The following is a 15754-nucleotide window of genomic DNA, read 5'->3' as shown; positions in this document are numbered from 1 at the left end:
AAAAATCATGTAAATTTAAGTTCAGTTGGATGCACATAAAAGGAGCGGCCCGTTTCACTCAAATTTACGTCTTCTAGCACGGATAAAGTTGAGCTAGTAATCGCTAGAACCGAATCACCAGATAAAACATGAAAGTAAAATACGTTGTAAAATGTTGACCAGGATTCGAACACTTATCTTCTGATTGAGAGGCCATCACTATACCTCTCGGCTGTATCACCGAGTTGGATGATAGATGATAAATGTGAAACTGTTTCTACCTACCTGATCAGATAGGTTTGTTGACAGTTTGTGCAGCCAACTCGAGCTTACATGATGGATGTAAAATTGAGTCAAATTTGCCATTCAGTCAGAGAATGTTTACGTACGTTGATGGTTTACGTCACGTGTAAATTCCTAATTTTTTAAGAGTGTAGCCTAGAAATGACAACCTAGTCGTGCACAAGTAACGTTGTTCAGTTAATAAAAAGCAGTCAGTTTTTGTCTAAAATGTCACGTCAAACGCATTGACGTCAACGATGCGTTTAAGTGTTCGAGCATGTCTGATGCATATGACCAGCCGTATTCCATCTGCAGCAGCCGGTTCGTGATAAAACCGTTGGAGCCGCATTGAAGTATTAAAATGGTGATATGTTTCACTAAAGTACACTACATTACAATAATCAAAATGAAACTCCTTCACTTTAATACCGTCAAGTGGCCAGGGTAGTAAATATTAAGGAAGGAGATTTGTAACAAAAATTACGAACAAAATTAATTAAAATCAGTTTTACTAGAAACTACAAAAAAATCCTCAAAAGCATTTGGGGCTCCACAAGAAATTAATACGAAAATTTAATAAAGGTGTCATTAGACTTTTCGTCATCATGCCAAATGTTTGTCATTGAAGCCCGACATTCATCCAAGGTTGCTATGATTAACGTTGTGTTGGTCATTTGTTGGGCTTGTTTGGCCAAATATTTTTCTCGTTTAATGGGACCTTAGAATTGCTCCAAAATTTTCTTTGAAACAAATCACTGAATTTCCTGAGTGTAACGATTGTTTTTATGAAATGTCCAAGAATATAAAAAGATATACAAGAGATCAAAATCGTAACTTCACACCTACCGTGGGGAGCCTTAATTTCGTGCGGGTCTAAATTTTGCGAATTCATAACATCTAGGAATCATAAGTGTAGTACTAATTGATGAGTTTTCCTAATTTCACTTTAGGCTAGACTTTAGGTATCGTAGCTCAACTGAAATTAGAACAATTGTACACTTCTATGACTATGATCTCCAAATCTTATCAGTTAGCGAAATTTGAACTCGCACAAAATTGGGGCACACTATGGTACACTTGTGTAATTAATTCAAGATAGTTCTCAAAGAGTAGACGCCCGCTTAAACTTTTACAAGGTAACATTAAAGTTAAAATATTGATTTGAAAAAGCGTTTCTATAGCCTTGCCTTACCATTCATTTCCCAAGTATTCGAAAAGACAGTGGACATTCGAATCTGTTTCGGCCGCACTCGATACTAACGCAATCTCAGAAAATATGACGACATCGACTGTAAACTGCTATAATAATGCCTTAACAACTATCGAGAGCTGAATATGGTCGAGGAATGCATGAAAATGGTCGAATCTACTCTCTAAACATGAAACTGAGAACAACACAAATGAGTTTGCTCGAAACAACTATAACAAAATAAATTGTACTCAAGACGAAACAGAAACAACCAAAATGATAAATGACTAAGGACGGTTGGAACGAAAAAAGAAAAAAAAACGCCACTGTTTTTCAGACTCAGAATCAAACATAAATTAAGCAGAATGGGCGACAAACAACCGAAAATAGGTTTTTGCTTTCTCTTGGAAGATGATAGAAATCAAACCGAGGCTGCTGGGGTGAAGATAATAAATAAAACTCAAGTGGCTCCAAAGGGAGGGAAGACAATTGGTGTCTTTGTCGGCCGGTGGAGAGTGACATGCGACAAGAAACCCAGCCGGACGAACCGATATGCGGTGTCAAAGTTTTCGATCAATTTGCGCTCTGGTTTCTTGCTCGTGTATCCTCTGCCCAGCCAGCAGTAGTGTGTTGTGGTGTGGAGAAATTAGAGCGGTGGGATATAGAGATAATAAATCTTTTAATCGTGAGGAAGCAAGAATAAATATGTTTAGCAAAGATTATCCTAACAAAAGCAAGAAAGACGACGAGAAAAACGGAGAAGATAGGCGGAATAATGAAAGTTTTTGTGAGACGTAGAAACGGAAAATTAGCCAAATGGAACCGGTGCGGGGGATGTTAGGATGAGCTTTTATCGTAATGGTGACAATGAGATGGAAAACAGAATGCTCGTTGCTTAAATTCATTGAAATGATGGATCTATTTGGCATCAGACCAGGTGAAAGCGAATACATTAGAGGTGGAATGGTGAAGGCGCATCCGGCGTTTTGAAGTGTGAAAGCGAACCGTTTCGTACTTACTTGCAAATCGAGGCACTCGCGATCGATTGCTCCGGTGTAAATGAACTTCAAGCATTGCTGCATGGCTTGCGGGGTGATAAGCTTACTCACTGAGACTATGGTCTGTGTTTGCGTGTAGGTGTGTTTTCCATTTTCGATCTGAAACAGGAGGGTGGATGAGTAAACTGGACGGAATGGAGACGCATGGTTGCTGATGACGGTTGTGACAGAGCATCTCTTACCTGGAAAACCCTAATACTCTGAAACACTGGATGGTGCAACTCGCGATAGAGATCCTTTTTCGGCTCTACCGTTGGCAGGGCCTGATAACTAGAGCGCCGCTTTAGTTGTTCCCACATTCTAGAAATAGTTGAAGAGTTTAATAACTTGCTTTGATGGAAATATCTCAATTAGAAATTTGATTGGCATAATCTGAGTTCTGGCCCGAGCAGAGGAGAATATCAAATTAATAACTACGGAATCACACAACTTGTTTTTATATCTTGTTTTGTTATTATTTTCTTATCAAGACATTACCTTTCCATAACATATTTTGTTTGACAATCTTATTTTGTTATTGGTATACATCCGTTAAATAACATTCCAATAATATGTTTTATTGCAGGCCAAGCCTGCAGACTGCAGTTATTATTGTATCATTGAGAGTATAAAAATATTTCATCATCAATAGCACAACAATAACAAATTCTGAAATTCACATCATTCGAGAATTCCGTTGTTTAGAGCATTGCGTGATGAGGAACGTGTGCGTATTCTCTCATCAGTACCTCTTTCTCTTCTTTCTGGCATTACATTTTAGCTGATACAGAGCCAACTTCTCAGCTTGGGAGTTTTAGTACTTGGACAATTATGATCAGATTTCCTGTCCCTCGTATTGAGTGACAAATATAGGGTACTTCAAGTACTCGATCTAACCTTACTTTTTATGTTATTATAGACTATGTTATAGACTTATTACTTTGTTACTTACTTTGTTATGAGTTTGATATTATAACTAAATTTGCCTTTGGATCATTATCAATAACCTTTAAAGTTCAAAATTTGTTTTTTTTAAATATTTTCCAAATTAACAGTTATTAAGCTGTTATTGAAACTAACAAAACATGTTAATGAATCGGTCTTCAAGGAACATTTTTTTGTGTTATGCAATTTGTTATTTTGCCGCTTATGACAGGCAAGTTTATAACTTGGTATGTTATGTTAATAACATAAAAATATCTGATTTTGTTACTCAGTTATTTTTCAATATAACACATTTTTTACGCTTTTGTTATTCTCTTCTGCTCGGGGGGACATTCTTATTTTAAATAAACGCAGTTTGAATTCCGGAATTCAGATAAAGACTATTAGCGTAGCTAGGATTTTTTTCTGGTAGGGGCGCAGGTGGGTAATGACCTGAGATGACTTTTAAGCGGCAAAGTCAGCCGATATGTTCATATGTAAACCGACATTGCAGTTTTGAGAAATAAAAATGATTTAAGATTTGTTCCTAGTTCCGTAAATTACATGAGTGTGAAAAATTATTCCAGGTTATTTTTTTTTTTTCAAAGCTTGCAACAGTGATTCCATCATCGATTCCTCCAGAGATTCCTTTAATAATGCATCTAGGGATTCCAGCAGAAATTCTTGGGGGTTTGTCCTGGAATATCTCTAGAGGTTCCTCCAGCGATTGTTCCAGTGTTGCTTTCGTGGTTTGCTTCGGGGATTTCTCCAGAGATCCTTTAAGGTATTCCTTCATAGATTTCTTCAGGGATTTCTCCATATATTCCTTCCAGAATTCTACAAGAGATTGCACCAATAATTCCATCTGGAATTGTTCGAAGTATTTCTGCAGCAATGTCTTCCAGAAATTCTTTCAGAAAATTTTACTAGAGATTTAGTTAGAAAATTTCGTCCAGAAATTGCTAAAAATTTTGTTAAAAAATGGATTTCTTCAGATTTTTTATCCAGCGATTCCTACAGAAATTCTGAAGGAAATTCTTGTGATTCCCTAATGAATACTTCATGTGATTGCTTCCGGGATTCCTCGTGGGATTTCTTCAGAAATACCTCCAAGAATTACTCCTGGGAATCATCCGTCTCTAATTCTTTCAGGAACAACTTCCGGAATTATTGTAAAAATGCCTCCAAGCACTCTTCTTGGGATTCCTTCAGGAATCCCTCTTGTAATTCTTTCAGAAACTGCTCCAGAGATTACCTTAGAAATTCCCCTTGGCATTGCGTCCGAGTTTCCTCCTATGGTTTCTTTAGGAACTCCTCCAGGGAATTAAGGAACTACCACAGGGATTCCTCCAAGAGTGCCCCAGCGTACTCTTTTTGGGATTCCTTCAGGATTTCCTCAAGAATTTCAACGATTTCCTGGGATTTCTTCAGAAACTTTTTCTGAAATTCCCTCATAAATTGATCCTTGTTTTTTAAGGGGTTCGTCTGAAAATTCCTACAGGAATTCGTCCAGGAATTCCTCTAAAAAAATCCACTAGAGATACCTAAAGGAATTCTTCCAGAGATTACTCCAGGTATTACACTAGAAATACCTCAAGGAATTCCTCTTGAGATTCCATCTATGATTCTTCCAGGGATTCTTCTTGAATGTTCATCTAGTGATTAATCGATAAAGTCCTCCAGAAAGTCATCCAGGGATTTCTCTAAGGATTCCATGGCACAAATTTCCCAAATGGAGGAGAACGTGCCTCTGGGGCCGATCTACTGAAGGATTCCTTCAGGGATTTCTCATGGAATTTATGCAGGATTTCTCTAGGAATTGTCCCAGAGATTCCTCCAGATATTTTTCTAGAGATCCTCGAGGAATTTCTCTAAGGATCCCACCAGATATTCCTACAGGAATTCTTTCAGGGTTTCCTCCAGAAATTCCTCCAGGGATACTTTCTGAATATTCCCCAGTGATCCTTCAAGAAAATCCTCCATAAATTCTTTCAAAGTTTCTCTAGAGATTCCCTCAGGAGTTCCTCTGAAGATTTCTCAAGGAATTTCTCTAGATTCCACTAGAAATTCTTACAGACATGTCTCCAGGAATTTCTACAAGGGTTCCTCCAGGCATTCCTTCAGGAGTTCCTATAGAGAATCCCTAGATTCTTAGAACGCTCTAGGAATTCCTTCAGGAATTCTTCTAGGTATACCTCCAAGCATTGCTTTAGAGTTTCTTCAAAGACTTCTATAGGGATTCCTCCCGGTATTCTCCAGGATTTCATTCAGGGACTCCTCCAGAAATACACACAGGAATTCCTCCAGGAGTTGATCCAGGAATTTCTTCAGAAATTACTAAGGCAATTTCTCCAGGAAACCCTCCTCCCGGAGTTTATACAGCCATTATTCCAGTAATTCCTCCAGGATTTCATCCAGGCGTTTCTCCCAAGAATTTCTCCAGGAATTGATCCAGGAATTCCTCCAAGAATTCCTGCAGAAAATTCTGCAGCAATTCCTCGTGGAATTTCTTCAGGAAATCCTTCAAGGATTCCGTCAAAAATTCCTTCAAGAATTTCTGCAATGATTCCTCCAGGAATTTTTCCAGGGATTCCTCCGGAATTCTTCCAGGGTTCCCTCCAGGAATTTCTCCTCCAGGGATTTCTCCAAGGATTCCTCCAGGAATTATTTCACGGGTTCCTCCAGAAATTCCACCAGGAATTCCTCTAAATATTCTTCCAGAGATTTCTTCAAGAATTCCTCCGATAGTTACTACAGTAATTCATCCAGATATTTGTCCAAGAATTTTTCCAGAAATTCGTCTGCGGATTCCTATATTATTTTCTTCAGTAATTCTTCAGGGATTCCTCTAGAAATTTCTCCAAGGATTTTTTCCAAGAATTCCTTACGGATTGTTCCAAGAATTTCTCCAAAAATTTCTCTAAGTATTCCTCCCGGATTTTTTTCAGAATTCCTCAAGGAATTCATCCAGGTATTCCTTCAGGATTTCTTCCAGGGTTTGCTCCAAGAATTTATCCAGAAATTTCTGCAGGTATGCCTCCAAGAAATCCTCCGATTATTGCTTCAGAAATTCCTTCAGGGATTTCTCCAAGAATTTTTCCAAAGATTTCTCCTGGAACTACTAGCTATACTTTCAGAAATTCCTCCAGGATTTTCTCCTGGGATTCCTTCAGGAATTTGTCCAGAAGTTCCTCCAGGATTTCCTACAGAGATCCCTCTAGGAATTGCTTCAGGGATTTTTCCAGGAATTCTTCCAGTAATTTCTCCAAGAATTCCTCTAGAATTTCCTCCAAGAATTCGTCCAAAAAATCCTCCAACACACTTAGAAAAAATCACCGATTTCGGTCATTTTTAACCGAAATCTCAACCGTTAAGTTTTGTTTACCGGAAAAAATCGGTAAAGCTGGCAACATTTACCAAACTTCGTTAGAGTTTGACAGATAAACGTTAACTTTTTACCGAAATTTTGTAATATTTTAAAGAATTTCGGATAAAATCCATCACCGAATTCTCAGCAGTTGAGATTTCGGTAAAAATTACCAAACGCGATTAGCTGTGAAGGGTTCCTCCAGAAATTTGTCCAGGAATTCCTCCCGGGATTCTTCAAGCGGTTTATTCTAAATTTTATCCAAAGGTTCCTCCCATATTTGCTCAAAAGATTCCTCCAGGAGTTCATCCAGGGATTCCTCCAGAAATTCCTCTTGGGATTTTTCCAAGAACTTCTCCAAAAATTCCTCTAAGGTTTCCTCCCAGAATTTCTCAAGACGTTTCTTGTAAAATTTCTCCAGGGATTCCTCACAGAATTCCTCTAGGGAATCCTCCAGGGATTCATTCAGGGATTCCTCAGGATTTTTCCCAGGGTTTGCTCCAAAAACTCATCCAGGAATTTCTGCAGTAAGTCCTCCAGGATTTTTTCCTGGAATTCCTCCAGGGATTCCTCCAGATATTCATGCAAGAATTCCTCCATGAATTCCTTTAGAAATTCCTCCATGGATTCATCCAGATGGTTTTCCAAAAATTTATCCAGGGAATACTCTAGGCATACGTCCATAAATTTTGCTAGGGGTGTCCCCAGGAAATCCTTCAATTATTCTTTCAGAAATTCTTTTAGGGATTTCTCCAAGAATTCTTCTAGCGATTTGACCAGGAACTCCTAGGCATACTTTCAGGATTTCTACTGGGATTCCGCCAGGAATTTTTCCAGAAATTCCTCAAGGATTTTCTTCGGAGATTCCTCCAAGAATTCCTCCAGAAAATCTTCCAAAAATTCCTCTAGAAATTTGTCTAGGATTTCCTCCCAGAATTCTTTAAGCAATTTCTTCAAAAAATTATCCAAGGATTCCTCTCACAATTGCTCTAGGGATTCCTCCAGGAATTCATCCAGGGATTCATTCAGGTATACTTTCAGAAATTCCTACAGGGTTTATTCTAGGCATACGTGCAGGAATTCCTCTAGGGTTTCTCCAGGAATTCCTTCAGGGATTGCTCCAGGTGCTCTTTCACGGATTGTTCCAGGAATTCCTGTAATGATTCCTTCAGAAATTCTTCTCTGGATTGTTTCATGAATTCAGGGGCTCGGTCAGAATTCTGATCATCATCTTTTCCAGGGATTCACCCAAGTATTTTCTGAAGAATTACCTTTAGATTTTTCGAATTACTTGGAGGATTTCTAGAGAAATTCCTGCAGCGATTTATATTGGAATACTTTAAGATTATTTTAGAGGGATACAGGAGTCCGGAATTCGCCAAGAAGTCATCCAGGGATTCTTTCACAGTTATTCATCCCCAAGAAATTTTTAAATAGTTTATCCACAGATTTATTTAAGATTCCATGAATTCCTTCAGGAATACCCCTGCAGCCCCTGCAAATGAGTTTCTTCAGAATATCGTCCTGTTATTTCTTCAAGAATCTCTCTCCCTTCTCTCTTCTTGGCGTAACGTCCTCACTGGGACAAAGCCTGCTTCTCAGCTTAGTGTTCTATGAGCACTTCCACAGTTATTAACTGAGAGCTTCCTCTGCCAATGACCATTTTGCATGTGTATATCGTGTGGCAGGCACGAAGATACTCTATGCCCAAGGAAGTCAAGGAAATTTCCTTTACGAAAAGATCCTGGACCGACCGGGAATCGAACCCGTCACCCTCAGCATGGTCATGCTGAATACCCGTACGTTTACCGCCTCGGCTATATGGGCCCTTCTTCAAGAATATATCCTGTTATTCTTTCACAGTCACTGTGGCTTATTTCAAACATGTAAGTACGTACATGCTAGAAGCGCTTTCAGACATTTTCCAAGATTTTTTTTTTAGGAATTCACAAAAAGAAGATTCTTTGGAATTCTCCTAGGGTTTCCTCCCGAAATTTATCTAGAAAATGCACCACGAATTCCTCTAGGAATTGCTTTTTAAATTCCTCCAGACATTTTTTTGATATATTTCAGCTATTTGTCCAGAAATTCCTTCAGGTGGATTTCAGGATTTTTCTAAAAACTCCATCATTTGAGAATATTCCGAAAATTCAAATTTTTCAATAATTTCTCCAAGGATACCCTTCAGAAATTCTTACAAGACCACCTCGAGAGTTTCCTCCAGTGATAGTTTCAAGGCTTTTACGAGAATACCTACAAAATTGTTTCCAAGGATCCTTCCGTGAATACGTCAATTGATATTTATATAAAATTTTGTTCTGAGATGAGTAATTTGTTTCAAAATATTGATTGGTTAGTATATGCGATGCCTCATAATTGCCCACATTTTTTAAAATAAATCAATTTTTCCTAAAATTGTTTGGGCTTAACGAATTTGGATGGAAACTTTTTAACATATGGAAATCACGAAGAAATATGTACTCTTGAAAACAATGTCAGGTGCTTAGGAGCCAAAAAATTAAAAAGTGGCATATTTCAAAAGCCATGTATAAGATAGATCAGCAAAAAACTTCACTGTTTGAAAAAAAAAAAAATATTTCTTGTTAATGAAGGCTTTTAAACCTACGTTTATAATAGACACAAATACGTAGTATGGTAAGTGGGGGCAGGATGGGTCACCTAAGAAATGGATCCCTATAACATTCTGAATATAAATAGCATTTCTCTGTTTTCTATCACGACTTCCAGATACACTAGTCAGCTATGATACAAGGGTATAGAAAGGTCATACAGTTTGAAACCTGCTTCTTGACAAACAATTGTCAAAACATGACCCATCTTGCCCCACCTCATTTCTACGGGGGCAAGATGGGTCAGCTATCAGAAATTCGATTTTTCTCCAACAAAAAATACTAGATCTTCTATTTTTTCTCTATACATCTAAGCTTCACATACGTACAGATTACATGTAAGAAGTGTTGAAACATATCGGTAGGTTATTCTCAGAAATAGAATATTTTTATTCAGGTAGCCATTAAAAACTTTGAAAACTTATATTTTTTGTAGAAAAATATTAAAAATATGTTCACAAATTTTCAGCGCTCTAGTCGCTTCGATAATGTAGGTCACATAATAGCCTTTCTATGAAAAATAAAACATTTTTAAAAACTATGCAAACATACCGAAAAATTAGGGTGACCCATCTTGCCCCGTCTACACATTACACGTAGTTATATGGAATGTATAGCATAAGGAGTATAACGAAAAAATATTTTATTTTTTTTTTCTGCGTAAGGAACGTAAAGAATTTTAAAAACAATATATCACTTTTTTGTGTATCCACGTCGTTCATCTGGGAAAATTATAGAAAGATTCAAAAAATAAATAGTACGGTTGAAAACGGTACTGACCCATCTTGCCCCCTGACCCATCTTGCCCCCACATACCATACTTAAAAACAGTTTATTGCATCATACGTTTTATTTTCTGAAAAATTTTATTTGTCATACACTACAATTTTAAGTAAATGTCCCATAATTTAAAATACAGTAAATTTTCTTACTTTTCCGAATCCCCAACGGATACCTAATTACCTTGTCTAGCTATGAAAGTGTTGTTCTTGAAATAAAATTTAATTAAATGTGACTGAGATCAATTTTACGAAAATTACAGCCTTTATAAACGGCCTCTGACGCGTGGTCGTTTTTGAAATCCTTATGTTCAACTTTTTTTTTTTCATAGGATTATGATTAAAACCACTGAATGTTTCTACGGCATTATTAAATTAGTGTCTCGACTATATAATCCAATAGATAAATGCATGGTTTATCGATTGGAAGCAAGTGAACAATGTCTGCGAAAACTTTTGCATTTGTTTGTGTAGAATAGGCAAGGCTGTTTTTCTAACGCAAATGTACAAAATACAACAGCGTGACTGCTGAAGAGTGAAGTAATGCTTTGAGAATATAATGTAATTATTTTCAATTTCATCGTGTTACGTTTAGTTTTTCAAAGGTAGTTGGTATAAATTTGCTAAGGCTGCTCACCCTGGCCCCCAGGCTCCCCCTCTAGCTACGCCAATGATAAAGACATAATAACAATACAATAGACACACAAACCTGTTGGGAGCTTTGTTCTGTTCGGCCCGAATGAGACATTCCGTGTCCTCATTGAAGTCGGCCGTCGTCGATTCACCGAACGTGGAACTAACCATACTGGACTCGCTGCTGCTACGGGCACCCATATCGGAGATGTCCATCGTCAGTAACCTGCCGTTTTTAGGTGGGAAGAAAGTGCTTAGTATTGCAACTGGTTCGGCCCGTTTTCGCCGACTAGGCGGGTGGAATGGTCAATGCTAACCTATGAAATGCATTAGAACTACTAGCTAACATAAATCTATGTACGGAAAAACGTATAGTACCGACAATTAATACTAAATCTGTATAGCACTGCGAATTGAACATGTTTAGCATATCTTTAGTATGTGTGCCGGTAATAACCGTTACTTCGGGTGGCGGAGGTTTTGGCGGTCGGAATGGAGCCTGCGAACGAGAAAGCACAGTCGTTATTACTAAACGTGCCGATTTCCGGAACCTTAACTCATTCATACTTGTAGCAGTGGTCGTTGAACCCGCTTCAGATTGGTCATCCAAAAGCGATGTTCGCGACGGGCTATCAGGGCGGCACGGATTGCGTTCTCGAACACCTCGTTTACGCCAAAGTACGTAAACACACTCGTTTCGTAGTAAGCGACACCGAGCTCTTTGGCCACCGCCCGGGCCTCATCCGGCATCACCAGGTCGCTCTTCCGAGCTGCCCGTACGAAGGGACTCCGATCGCCGAAGTAGGACAGGTAGGTCTCATCTCGGTACATGTACCGAAGGTCGTTCTTACAGCCGACTAGAATCACAGGAGTATCTGGACAGAATTTACGTATTTCCGGGTACCACATGGCGCGGCAATTGCGCAGCGACACCGGGTTCGCTATCGAGAAGCATAGCAGCACGACGTCGGATCTGGAACAGATGGTTAAGGTATATTAATGGTAAGTGTAATAAAAAGTGGCACTTAAAGTTATGTTCTTCCGATCGTGAATGTAAGGTCCTAAAACCTACAGGATGGTAATTGATTGCATTCTATCAGACTGCTTGATTAAATCTCCACTTATACTTATTTAGAGCACTAGACGTGTCCTTCGCGTCCTGATGAATACAAATCGCTTACCGAAAATAGTTTCAGCCATTCATTCGTCCGACTGATTCTACTTTAGTTCCCACACAATCCCTTCTGTTACCCCATCCAACAACCCGACTTACCTTCCGTACGCGAACCGTCGATCCTTGTCGTGGTCTCCGAAGGTATCCCATAGCCGCAGTGAGACGTTGACACTGTCTACGATTTCCCACGAGCGTTCCAGTACCTACTCCACCAAGTGCATGGAACAGCGGCCGCGGGAGCATGAAAGAAAAGGGAAATTACCAAGAAAACAAAGCTCATTTAGAATGTGCTGAAAAAAGTTATAAATTATCTCAAGCGGGCGAGCCGACGACGACGGCAACTGGAACGTACATAGGGGGTTGATTGTGGAAGGTGGGAGGGTGAGTGGGAGAGGATGAGAAAAAAGCACAAGACCGAGATTAATGGGCTCCGATGTCGTAAATAAATAAAATGATTATTCCTGTCCGATAATAACTTAATGAAAGCTTAACTAGTGTAATTTGTATGCAATCTAATTAGACCGTTTGACATTGGATGGGTGTGAAAGGAAGTTGCGTTATAGAAAAACAAGAGTAATATGGTAATCCACCGCAGTGCGCAAGGGTTGTGTAGGTAGAAGCAGTTTCATGATGTCACATGGTAAACTTCAGTTACAGCACATCGGTCCCATCTTAACTTGATTTTCTGTCTATACCAAACGAGTATAAGATTTATGAGTAGTGTGATGGATGACTATAGGCATGAAGTCAAACGTTAAGGACTGGCTTCGTGGTCGTGCGGCTAAGGTTACCCAGCCTTTAGTCGTATCGTGCTAAGGAGCGCGGGTTTGATTCCCGCCGCAGCTGTCAAGAAAAGTATTCGGCTGTGCCACTGGGCGTTGCATGCTAGTCCGTTGTCTAGTGTCGTGCTTCCTTCAAAGAGCAAATAGCTCACTGGAAGCATTAAACGTGTCTGTGTCTTTTAGTCGCAAGTCGAGGAGAACAGGGACGCCAAGCCAAGAAGGCGTAGAAGAGCAGATGCCAAGCGTGAGAAAGGCGACGCGCTCGTCATCAAAACCGAACAGTCTAAGTACTCGGACGTCCTGCCTGAAGGCGATGCAAAGTGACGCCAAGCTCGTGGATCTGGGAGCCGACGTGCGCAGTATTAGAAGTACTCGTACGGGTAATATGATCCTAGAGCTCAAGCGCGACAAGGAACACAAGGTTCCCGCCTACAAAAGTCTGGCAGAAGAGGTCCTTGGCGAAGGGATCGAGGTGAGGGCTCTTACAGCAGAGGCGACTCCGAAGGTGAGGAACCTAAACAGGTCCTTGAAGAGGAAGAGATCGTCACGGTACTGCGGCAACAGTGTGAGGTGCAGGTGGCCACCGCAGCCGTTCGGCTACGGAAGGGTGCGACAGGAACACAGGTAGCCTTGGTTCAGCAACCGGTGACGAACGTAAAAGAGTCCGTTAAAGTAGCGAAAACTAAGGTAGGCTGGTGCGTATGTCACCTGACCTGCTACGAGCCACCGGAGGTTTGTTTAAGGTGTCTGGGACCAAGACACAAGTCATGGGACTACAAAGGCCCTGGCAGGAGCAAACTGTGTAGGAGATGCTGCACCGTCCATGAGGCACAAGGCTGCACGAGTTTACTCATTTGTCTGATTTGTACCTGGAAATCCGTGAACAACAGGCCTTCAAGAAAGCTGCAGTAAACAAATCACAGTGACTGTAACGCAGCTGAATCTGAATCAGTGACGCAGCCCAGCAACTGCTTTGTCAGGTGGTTTCTGAGTGGGGGGGGGGACGGACATCGCCATCATAGCAGACCCATACCGAGTACCCGCCAGAATCGGCAATTGGGTCGAGGATGGGTCCAGAAAAATGGCGGTGATATGGACGACGGGTAAATACCCCGTCTAGGAGTTGGTGTCTACTATCTATGCCGGCTGGACGCCAAAATAGACGGGGTCTTCTTTTGTAGCTGTTATGCGCCTCCGCGGTGGTCGATCAGGCAGTTCACGCAGATGCTGGAGTGTATGACGACCGCGCTAACAGGGCGAAGGCCGGTGGTAATAGCGGGTGACCTTAATACCTGAGCCGTGGAAGGGACACTGGCCATAATAGATGTCGATCTGGCTAATGGCGGTACCTTTAGTCGGAACGACGCGGAGTCGATTATTGACGTTACGTTTTGTAGTCCAGGCCTAACAATTAGTTCGAACTGGAGAGTAGACGATAACTACACTCACAGCGATCACCTGGCGGTTAGCTACTGTATTGACTCTACAAAACCAGTGCGTAGAGGAAGAGGAGGCTATAGGCCAAGGCCAAGCCCTTGCAGGTGGACGACAACATACTTCGACGAAGAGGTATTTAGGGAGGCGTTCTGCCGTGAGGAAACCTACTCGGTTTGAGTCGGGGCGAGCTGGTAGCGGTGCTCTCGCGTGTATGCGATGCGACCATGTCTAGGCAAGTCCATCCTAGGAATGGGAGACCACCGGCTTACTGGTGGACTCAAGCGATTGCAAACCTGAGCCGCGCATATTGCTACGGACCAGAAGACAGAGGCACGGCAAGCAAAAAGGGCTGCTTTGAGGGTCTCTGTCAGAGTGCCAATACTCTGTGGGGTGAAGCCTGCAGGATCGTGATGGCCAAGACGAGAGGTGTAATGGCTCTTACAGAGCAATCTCCAGAGATGTTGGAGGGGATCATCGAGAGGCTTTTTCCGCGTCGTAATCCTAGTCCTTGGCCTCCTTTCGTAGGACAGCCAGAGACTGGGCTGCGCCGTAGACTGAAACGGAGTTCCGGAGCTATCCTCAAAAGTAGCTATTGCAGAGGCTCCCGAGATGTTCAGGTCTGCTATGCAGAAATGCCTGGACGAGGGAGTTTTCTCAGAAGTTTGGAAGAGGCAGAGCCTGATTCTATTGCCAAAGGCGGGGAAACTACCCGGAGATCCGTTGACATATAGACCAATATGCTTGATCGATACGGTGGGGAAGGAGCTCTAAAAGATCATGTTGAGGTACACCAAGGGTGTAAATGGTCTCTCGAGTACCCAGTGCGGCTTCCGGAAGGGGAGGCCGACCGTAGACGCTATTTTGTCGGTTACAAAAACTGCCGAGAAAGGACTCGAGCCCAAGAGGAGGGGGATTCGCTATTGTGCAATAGTGAGTGACTCTGGATGTAAGGAACGCGTACAATAGCACCAGTTGTCGAGCTATTGCCGATGCGCTCCGGCATCTGGGGATACCCGGGTACCTGCACAAGATTCTCGGAAGTTACTTCCAGAATCGAGTACTAGTTTACGACACAGAGGTGGGTCGGAAGTGCTTTCACATAACCTCAAGAGTCAAGAAACAGGAAGTTGCCTCACCATCACAATTAAACTGAGGTGGTGGTTGTGAACAACCGGAAGTCGGAGCAGCAAGCAGTGATCAGTATTTTGCACTTGGGGGCAGGGTTGTGAAATGTCATTTAGTTATTTGCCAATTTCACTGCACCTGTTGACAAATGTTTATGGACGATATGGATATCGTTATATTACCCCCAGTAAACCAGCCATCGCATAAGGATATGCACGGAAAATCGCATTTCAATTCATAGGAAATCAGAATCGCAAAACAACCTGAACGTTTCTGCAAAGATGACAAAACTTGTTGTATATAACTCAACATTGCGATTCGTAAGCGACGATCTTCGTTGAAAACAGATCTAGCTATAAATAACGCCATACGAAATCACCATACGTTGTATTGATTGACATATCATAAACTAGACA

General features: G+C 41.1%; 1 protein-coding gene across 4 annotated transcripts in view; it reads right to left on the bottom strand.

The window, feature by feature from the left end:
• Window positions 1-15754, bottom strand: part of LOC109402732 (rho-related BTB domain-containing protein 1) — a 174568-nt gene that overhangs the window by 21965 nt on the left and 136849 nt on the right. For all 4 annotated transcript variants that reach the window (XM_062853140.1, XM_062853139.1, XM_029878926.2 and 1 more), the window contains exons 4-9: window positions 12094-12197; window positions 11388-11793; window positions 11138-11319; window positions 10897-11046; window positions 2691-2808; window positions 2470-2607 (exon numbers count right to left, since the gene is read on the bottom strand). In XM_062853140.1, coding sequence (XP_062709124.1) covers window positions 2470-2607; window positions 2691-2808; window positions 10897-11046; window positions 11138-11319; window positions 11388-11793; window positions 12094-12197 — 1098 coding nt within the window. The remainder of the gene's footprint in view (window positions 1-2469; window positions 2608-2690; window positions 2809-10896; window positions 11047-11137; window positions 11320-11387; window positions 11794-12093; window positions 12198-15754) is intronic.

The sequence above is a fragment of the Aedes albopictus genome, chromosome 2, assembly GCF_035046485.1.
Source record: "Aedes albopictus strain Foshan chromosome 2, AalbF5, whole genome shotgun sequence".
NCBI lineage: Eukaryota > Metazoa > Arthropoda > Insecta > Diptera > Culicidae > Aedes > Aedes albopictus.
This window is presented reverse-complemented; position numbering and strand designations above follow the sequence as displayed.